Here is a 9,809-nt window from a genome sequence, read left to right as displayed (position 1 = left end):
TTTAGGAGGTCTCTGACCAGAGTCACGAGCTCCTGAGCCTTCTCCTCCGGGAGAAACACCTTCTTCTGGTCTGTGTCCGGAATCATGCCCAGGAAGGGCAGACGCGTCGCAAGAATCAGCTGCGACTTTGGAATGTTCAGAATCCAGCCGTGCTGACGCAACACTTCCTGAGAGTGTGCTACACTGATCAGCAACTGCTCCCTGGACCTCGCCTTTATGAGGAGATCGTCCAAGTATGGGATAATTGTAACCCCTTGCTTCCGAAGGAGCACCATCATCTCCGCCATCACTTTGGTAAAAACTCTCGGTGCCGTGGACAGGCCAAACGGCAACGTCTGGAATTGGTAATGACAGTCCCGTACCACAAACCTGAGGTACTCCTGATGAGGCGGATAAATGGGGACATGCAAGTAAGCATCCTTGATGTCCAGAGACACCATAAAATCCCCTTCCTCCAGGCTTGCAATGACCGCTCTGAGCGATTCCATTTTGAACTTGAATTTCTTCAGATAAAAGTTCAGGGATTTTAAATTTAAAATGGGTCTGACCGAACCGTCCGGTTTCGGTACCACAAACATAGTGGAATAGTAGCCTCTTCCCCGTTGAAGGGGGGGGACCTCTACCACCACTTTCTGGAGAAAAAGTTTGTGAATTGCCTCCACCACTATCTCCCTTTCCATGGGGGAAGCTGGTAAGGCCGATTTTAGGTAACGGTGAGGGGGCATCACCTCGAATTCCAGCTTGTATCCCTGAGACACAATTTGTATAGCCCAAGGATCCACCTGTGAGCGAACCCACTGGTGGCTGAAATGTCGGAGACGCGCCCCACAGCTCCTGGCACCGCCTGTGGAGCCCCAGCGTCATGCTGTGGATTTAGTGGAAGCCGGGGAAGACTTTTGTTCCTGGGAACTAGCTGCGTGGTGCAGCTTTTTTCCTCTACCCCTGCCTCTGGCAAGAAAGGACGCACCTCTGACCTTCTTGCTCCTCTGAGAACGAAAGAACTGCATTTGGTAATACGGTGCTTTCTTAGGTTGTGGAGGGACATAAGGCAAGAAATTTGACTTCCCAGCCGTAGCTGTGGAAACTAGGTCCGAGAGACCATCCCCAAACAATTCCTCACCCTTATAAGGTAAAACCTCCATGTGTTTTTTAGAGTCGGTATCCCCTGTCCATTGCCGAGTCCATAAGACCCTTCTGGCAGAAATGGACATAGCGTTAACTCTAGAGCCCAGCAGGCAAATGTCCCTCTGGGCATCCCGCATATATAGGACAGCGTCCTTGATATGTGCCAGGGTCAGTAGAACAGTGTCCCTGTCCAGGGTATCCAACTCCTCAGACAGAGAATCCGTCCATGCAGCTACCGCACTACACATCCAGGCCGAAGCAATTGCTGGCCTCAGCAGTGTGCCAGAATGTGTATAAACTGACTTCAGGATAGCTTCCTGCTTTCTATCCGCAGGATCCTTTAGGGCGGCCGTATCCGGAGACGGCAGGGCCACCTTCTTAGACAAGCGTGTCAACGCCTTGTCTACCCTAGGGGAGGATTCCCAGCGTAACCTGTCCGTTGGCGGGAAAGGATACGCCATAAGTAATCTCTTGGAAACTATCACCTTCCTGTCAGGGGAATCCCACGCTTTTTCACATAATTCATTTAATTCATGTGAAGGGGGAAAAGTCACTTCATGCTTTTTCTCCCCATACATATAAATCCTCTTGTCAGGGACAGGATTTTCCTCAGAAATGTGTAATACATCCTTCATAGCTACAATCATGTAGCGTATGGCTTTAGTCATTTTAGGCTGCAACTTTGCCTCATCGTCATCGACACTGGAGTCAGATTCCGTGTCGACATCTGTGTCAACTATCTGGGATAGTGTGCGCTTTTGGGACCCTGACGGCCTCTGCGCTGTAGGATCAGGCACGGGTTGAGACCCTGCCTGTCCCCCGGTTACAGTTTTATCCAATCTGTTATGCAAGGAGTTTACATTATCATTTAACACCTTCCACATATCCATCCAATCAGGTGTCGGCACCGTCGGCGGAGACACCACACTCAGCTGCACTTGTTCTGCCTCCACGTATCCTTCCTCATCAAACATGTCGACACAGGCGTACCGACACACAGCACACACACAGGGAATGCTCTGATTGAGGACAGGACCCCACAAAGGCTTTTGGGGAGACAGAGAGAGAGTATGCCAGCACACACCCCAGCGCTATATAAGCCAGAGATTACACTGTAACTTAGTGTTTACCCTGTAGCTGCTATTAATATATATACTGCGCCTAAATTTATGTGCCCCCCCCCCCCCCTCTCTTTTTTACCCTCTATTGCACCTGTATACTGCAGGGGAGAGCCTGGGGAGCGTCCTTCCAGCGGAGCGGTGAAGAGAAAATGGCGCTGGTGTGCTGAGGAAGAAGGCCCCGCCCCCTCAGCGGCAGGCTTCTGTCCCGCTTTAATGTGTAAAAAATGGCGGGGGCTCTGACATATATACAGTCCCAGACAGTATATATGTCTTTTTGCCAAAAAAGGTACTTAAATGCTGCCCAGGGCGCCCCCCCCTGCGCCCTGCACCCTACAGTGACCGGAGTGTGCGGTGTGCTGTGGGAGCAATGGCGCACAGCTGCAGTGCTGTGCGCTACCTTAAGTGAAGACAGGAGTCTTCAGCCGCCGATTTCGATGTCTTCATGCTTCTGCTGCTTCTGTTCTTCTGGCTCTGCGAGGGGGACGGCGGCGCGGCTCCGGGAACGGACGATCAAGGTTAGGTACCTGTGTTCGATCCCTCTGGAGCTAATGGTGTCCAGTAGCCTAAGAAGCGCTACCTAGCTGCAGTGAGTAGGTTTGCTTCTCTCCCCTCAGTCCCTCGTAGCAGAGAGTCTGTTGCCAGCAGAAGCTCTCTGAAAACAAAAAACCTAACAAAATACTTTCTAATCTAGCAAGCTCAGGAGAGCCCACTAGGAGCACCCAGCTCGGCCGGGCACAGATTCTAACTGGAGGAGGGGCATAGAGGGAGGAGCCAGTGCACACCAGATAGTACTAAATCTTTCGAGTGCCCAGTCTCCTGCGGAGCCCGCTATTCCCCATGGTCCTTACGGAGTCCCCAGCATCCACTAGGACGTTAGAGAAAATAAGAATTTACTCACCGATAATTCTATTTCTCGTAGTCCGTAGTGGATGCTGGGACTCCGTGAGAACCATGGGGAATAGCGGCTCCGCAGGAGACTGGGCACAACTATAAAGAAAGCTTTAGGTCTAACTGGTGTGCACTGGCTCCTCCCACTATGACCCTCCTCCAGACTTCAGTTAGGATACTGTGCCCGGAAGAGCTGACACAATAAGGAAGGATTTTGAATCCCGGGTAAGACTCATACCAGCCACACCAATCACACCGTATAACTCGTGATACAATACCCAGTTAACAGTATGATAACAACTGTGCCTCTCAACAGATGGCTCAACAATAACCCTTTAGTTAAGCAATAACTATGTACAAGTATTGCAGACAATCCGCACTTGGGATGGGCGCCCAGCATCCACTACGGACTACGAGAAATAGAATTACCGGTGAGTATATTCTTATTTTCTCCGACGTCCTAAGTGGATGCTGGGACTCCGTAAGGACCATGGGGATTATACCAAAGCTCCCAAACGGGCGGGAGAGTGCGGATGACTCTGCAGCACCGAATGAGCAAACTCTAGGTCCTCCTCAACCAGGGTGTCAAACTTGTAGAATTTAGCAAACGTGTTTGACCCCGACCAAGTAGCTGCTCGGCAAAGTTGAAGAGCCGAGACTCCTCGGGCAGCCGCCCAAGAAGAGCCCACCTTCCTCGTGGAATGGGCTTTCACTGATTTAGGATGCGGCAGTCCAGCCGCAGAATGTGCAAGCTGAATCGTACTACAGATCTGTGATACGAGTGTGATATGAAAGGGTGAGAGTGGGGTTTTCTGACTGACTTCCATTTTGTGCCGCAGTAACTATGCCATATAATGACGAGAATAACAAGGGTGTTTGTCTTATGAAAGGGTGTTTGTCTCATGCTAGAAGAAGGATTCTTAGAATAGACAAGGACTCGTGTTGTTATTTTCAGTTTGTTATAGACAAGGACTAATGTTGTCATTTTCAGTTAGATAAGATGTTTCAGAACCCCCGGAATGTACCCACATTTGGATAGATGGTGTTTTTTTAGTTTTGTATAAAGGACGGGGAATGTTAGGGGAATTTCGGAATCCACCTGAGACGCTAGCAGACGTGCTGCGTGTGAATACCGAATTTCCCCTTGAGACGATCGTCCTGAGATTCCCCGATCCAGAGTGCTCAAGTGATGCTACAATATTCGGTAAGATATTGATGTAGTTTCTTGATATTATACCTATATTTATGATTATGTATTAATAACTGACGAAAATACTAGAAGAACTAATAAATTATTTACTATTTGAGACATAAAAGTGTTGTTTGTTTTGCTGCATTAAAGTGTAAGCCTGTTCTGGGCAACAGTGAGCGCAGAATATATTGAGCAATCTCACACACCCTAGTTTTATACAGCAAGACATTTTTGGCGTAGTCGGCAGGATCTATGTTTTCTTATATCTCGGTGTAGGATACTTGTAGTGTAAAACGCTTTTGTACAGTGGTGGGTCCTGGCCAGACTTACCTCTGTGCAAAGTTTTGTCAATTGGCAGGTTGCCAAGTTTTCGCCGATATATAACAACATAGCATGGTAAGGATGTTTCGTAAGGGAAAAAAGGCTGGAGCGGAGCAAATCACCGTCCCAGGGTGGACTGAAAGTCCCTACAATATTATAGCACAGGAGTTATTAACATCAGGTTTAGCAGAATCATGGGATGGTAAACTCAAGAATGCAGAACCCCTCGATGTTGTATATGTACTTGAGGGGGTCCCTGCCAAGGCAGGTGATGTAATGGCGCTGGGAAGACGGTGCTGGATACTAGTATCAGCATACCGTAAAATGCACAAAAGATATGAGCAGTTACAATCACGTTATATAGATATAGTACAAACAGTAATTGAACAACAAGGAAAGATAGGATTGTTACAGTGTAGCAATCAGATGTTATCAGAAAAAGCCCAGAAATATCAGATTGTTGCCGAGAAGGCTGCTGTCAAAGTAGCCCAGAACAAATATAAAAAAAGAAAGGGAAGGGTAAACACCCGAAAAGTACGAGCAATTATTCCTTCTGCCGATCTTCAATGGGATCCCGATACATGGGATGGTGATGTATGGGATAGTAGTAATGGGGAGGAGGGAGAGGACAAGGGGGGATGGGATCCTCCCAATCCTGTCATTGACCCTCCTGGGGCAAATGCTTGTCCTGTCTCGCGCAGGCAATTAACTAAGGTTGCAGAAGGTGGAGGGCAGGCAGTCCTCAAAGAGAAAATGATACTGCAAGATTTCACTCAAAATGAAGTCATGGAACTATTGACCAAATTTTCACAACGCCCCGGGGAAGGCGTCCTTACCTGGCTGGTCCGTTTGGTAGAGGATGGCGCTGGAGGGGTTGATGTAGATAGACAAGATGTTGCAAAATTTGAAGCCTACTGTCCTCCCGAGGAACAGGACGATTCAGAGGGTGATGCATAGGTAGCCAGCCAAGCCCCTGTATGGATTCGTCATGATGAGAGACCTTATGTCAAATTAGGAATCCATTGGTCACGGGGCAATGTACAAGAGGTCCCCGCGTTAATTGACACAGGGGCGGAGGCTACCCTAATATATGGAAATCCCAATAGATTTAAAGGACCCCGAATTAAAATTGCAGGGTTGGGGGGGTCGAGTAACTGAAGGGGTACAGGTGGAAATACCTCTAAAAATAGGAAATTTACCTATTAAGAAATGCCGAGCACTAATAGTACCCATTAGAGAATATATTATAGGCATTGATGTTTTAAAAGGACTGGCCCTTTATTTAGATACAGGAAAATTTAGTTTTGGAGTCAGAAGTAATTGTATTCAGGCCAGATCTATTGTGGTGGGAAAAGTAAAAATGCCCCCAGTACATGTCCCACCTGCAACTAAATTAATTGCAATGAAACAATATCGTATACCGGGAAGCCATCAAGAAATAAGCGAAACCATTAAAGAATTAATGGATACAGGAGTGGTACGATATACCACTACTGCTTGGAATAATCCGGTATGGCCAGTGAAAAAGAGCGATGGCTCCTGGCGCATGACTGTGGATTATAGAGAACTGAACACATGAAAAATAAAGGGTGGGAGATTAATCCCGCCAAGGTGCAGGGACCTGCACAAGCGGTGAAGTTTTTGGGGATACAGTGGAATAAAGGACATTGAAGTTATCACTAAACAAACAAAAGTAACTGTATTCCATGTTGATGCACATGTACCATTAGACTCACTTGAACGTTTGTTTAATTCACAAGCAGATGCACAAGCCGCCATTGCTAAGTCATCTCATGAGCCAGTGGCAGGAGAGACGAAGGAATTGGAATCATGGTTGCAGGGTACAGCCCTTTGGGCACACCAAAAGAGTGGACATCTGGGAGAAAAGGCAACTTACAGGTGGGCGCAAGAAAGGGGTATTCCCCTCACATTGGACATTGTGAAATCTGTGATTTTATGGTGTCCCTTGTGTCAACACTCCCAAAAGAGGGAAGTGCCCCCTACTGTAATGGGCCATATTGGAAGAGGTAAGTTACCTGGACAAATCTGGCAGATGGACTTTATTGGACCCCTGCCAGAAAGTCGAGGGTGTAAATTTGCATGTACAGCAGTAGATACATACTCAGGATTAATGGTAGCTTTCCCCCATAAGACTGCTACACAATGGAGCACTATTAGGACACTTGAGATTATATAGAAAGAATGAATGGATTATTAAAATCCACTCTGAAAAAGGTTAATGGATCTGATAAGTTTGGGCAATGGAGAGATAATATCTCAGAATCTTTACAGATAATAAATAACCGACCATTGACAGAATCCACAACTCCTCTGATGAGGATGTTGACCCCCAATTTATCAATCAAGGCAGCACATAAAGTAGAAAGCCTTATTTATTGGAAACTTCACGAAAAGGCGATAGAACCGTACAGAGCTACGCCCATGTCGGCAGGGTTGGACATGTATGCTATAAACCCTGATGTTATTGTTCCTTATGGGATTAAGGTTATACCTACTGGGATAGGTTGCAAAATGCCTTCTAATCATTATGGACAGTTGTCAACCCGTTCTAGTATGGCCAAGAACAGAATAATAGTGATAGGAGGAGTAATTGACACAGACTATCAAGGAGAAATTAAAATAGTTGTGATGAATTTGAGCCCAGACCCCTGCGTAATCTGTGAAGGGGACCGAGTGGCACAATTGTTAATACCACCTATTTTGATAGAGCCTATCCAATTGGGAGAAGCTCCAACCGAACTTACTGTTCGAGGAGACAAAGGTTTTGGTTCATCTAACACTGTGAATGTAGGAGCAAAAATCTGGGTACAGAAGCCTCAAGGGCCGCCTGAACCGGATGAGGTTATAGCTGTGGGAAAAGACAGAGTACTCTTAATAATGAAACCAGGACAAGAGAAATGGGAATATGTACCTCAAGAAAAATGTTATTTGCGAGAGTAACTTACACTGATTTTGTACCTATAGATTGTCGTGAGGCTCAGTCTTGGAATCCTTGGAATTGTATTATTGGTCGTCCCCTCTAGTACATGGACACCTGGATTGAAGATAGAGAAACGAGAGTTGCATACTGTATGGTGGGGATGGAACAATGCCACCATACCAAGAACCCAAGATAATTTCACTTGTCAGGCCAATCAGCGCTGTACTAATATAGTAAATATAACAATTCCAGGAACGATGTGGGCTGGATCGCCTGATCCACAAAGAAACAGATATCGACCTACATTTGCCTTACATCAGTCAGAAGGCAACATCACAATTAATGCTGCAGTAAATATAAGTTGCTGCTCCAAACCTTATAGGTTCCGATTTCTCCCTAAAGAAGAGAAGAATAAAGAATATAAGAAATGTTCTAAACAAGGAGCAACCACATTTCGGTTAGCTGTAAAAGACGTTTTAATTTTGGTATGTCATAATGCTGCTGAAATAAAAAAATCGAACGTGGTGGGCACAAGATTTAATGTTTATTGATATCAATGCATCACGAATCGATATTGGACATGTTAAAAGATTACCATCTACATGTGAAAATGTAGGTACACAAGCTCAAAAGACTGTGTTAGTCACACAAGTTGTTTTCCCTCCCAATAATAGACAATGTATATCCCGGCAACGACGTGCCTGGTATGATACATTGTTGGGAGGATATGGGACTCTAACAGGAGTATTAAATGGGATAGATATTGAAACATTAGCCAATAGGATGCATAGCGCCGGTAGTAAATTAAATGACGGACTTACATTACAAGCAAAATGGGTGCCTACTATTTTTGAGCCAGCCAAAATATCGGCTGGAATAGATACTTTAATGAACCAGCTAATTAATGCTAGTAATGATTTTGCTGTTGTATTTGATACCAACATTACTAAATTTATAAATTGGACCATCTGTACACTACAGACTATGTATGAGCAACAACAAAAAGGCGTTATGCAAACTATGCTAATGACCGGAAATGAACAAGTATGGAGAACAATTTTTAATACAAGTGTGTCCAGGGACGCTTGGATACACTTGGAAGCTGCTAAAATGATTTGTAATGACACCATATGCCAAGGTATTTTAACTATGTATAATGTAACCAAAGTTATTCAAATGTGTAAATATATTGTAATGCCTTTGTTGTTAGGACCATCTGGTGGAGAATGGTACTGGTTCCTCACTATGAAAGGAGAATATATAGATGAGAATAATAGAACTCATGATTTGAGTATTTGTACACCCACTTTACAAGGCAAGATATGTAGAGTACAATCTGCAGTTTATGAACCTTGCTTATTAGAGAATGGAGTAAATTTATGCAAATGGATAGTTCTACCTTTGTCATATACAATGATGATGGAGGTAGCCCCACAAGAAGTATGTTTGGTAACTGATACACCAGCCATACCTGGAATGGTAGTTCCATTTTCCGGATGTATTAGTAATGTTAGTTCCTTAACCTGGGAAAATGAGACATTTATATTGTATGCTGACCGTGAAGAACATGTTACAAAATATTGGAGTCCACAAAATTTAAGTATTCCCCAATGGGATTTGAAGTCTGATAAACTACATACAATTATGAAACAATCCAAAGTTATTGAAGATCATATCAAATATCTCAATCAATCTATTGTAAGTCATCAAGTGACAACAACAATAATTGCTAATCAATTACAGAAAATTGGTTCTGATGTCCAGGATGCAACTTCTCATCATTGGTGGGACTTGTTTACTGGATATTCTCCGTCTGCATCCAATATGCTAAATTTTCTGATACATCCTGTTCTCATACTGTGTATAATAATAATAATTTCTCTAACGTCCTAAGTGGATGCTGGGGACTCCGTCAGGACCATGGGGTTTAGCGGCTCCGCAGGAGACAGGGCACAATAATAAAAGCTTTAGGATCAGGTGGTGTGCACTGGCTCCTCCCCCTATGACCCTCCTCCAAGCCTCAGTTAGATTCTTGTGCCTGGCCGAGAAGGGTGCAATCTAGGTGGCTCTCCTGAGCTGCTTAGAATAAAAGTTTAAGTTAGGTTTTTTATTTTCAGTGAGTCCTGCTGGCAACAGGCTCACTGCTACGAGGGACTTAGGGGAGAGAAGTAAACTCACCTGCGTGCAGGATGGATTTGCTTCTTAGGCTACTGGACACCAT

General features: G+C 45.0%; 1 protein-coding gene across 1 annotated transcript; it reads left to right on the top strand.

Annotated features, from left to right (window-relative positions):
- The first annotated feature begins 3,999 nt into the window (after positions 1–3,999).
- Positions 4,000–9,481, top strand: LOC135042192 (uncharacterized). The gene is made up of 3 exons (XM_063955003.1): positions 4,000–4,338; positions 6,411–6,546; positions 7,633–9,481. Exon 3 carries the CDS (start codon positions 8,129–8,131, stop codon positions 9,479–9,481), a length of 1,353 nt encoding a protein of 450 aa, XP_063811073.1. The 5' UTR covers positions 4,000–4,338; positions 6,411–6,546; positions 7,633–8,128.
- The last annotated feature ends 328 nt before the right edge of the window (positions 9,482–9,809 follow it).

This window comes from Pseudophryne corroboree, chromosome 1 (assembly GCF_028390025.1).
Source record: "Pseudophryne corroboree isolate aPseCor3 chromosome 1, aPseCor3.hap2, whole genome shotgun sequence".
Lineage (NCBI taxonomy): Eukaryota > Metazoa > Chordata > Amphibia > Anura > Myobatrachidae > Pseudophryne > Pseudophryne corroboree.
Note: the sequence above shows the minus strand (reverse complement) of the source record. Positions and strands in the feature narration are given on the sequence as shown.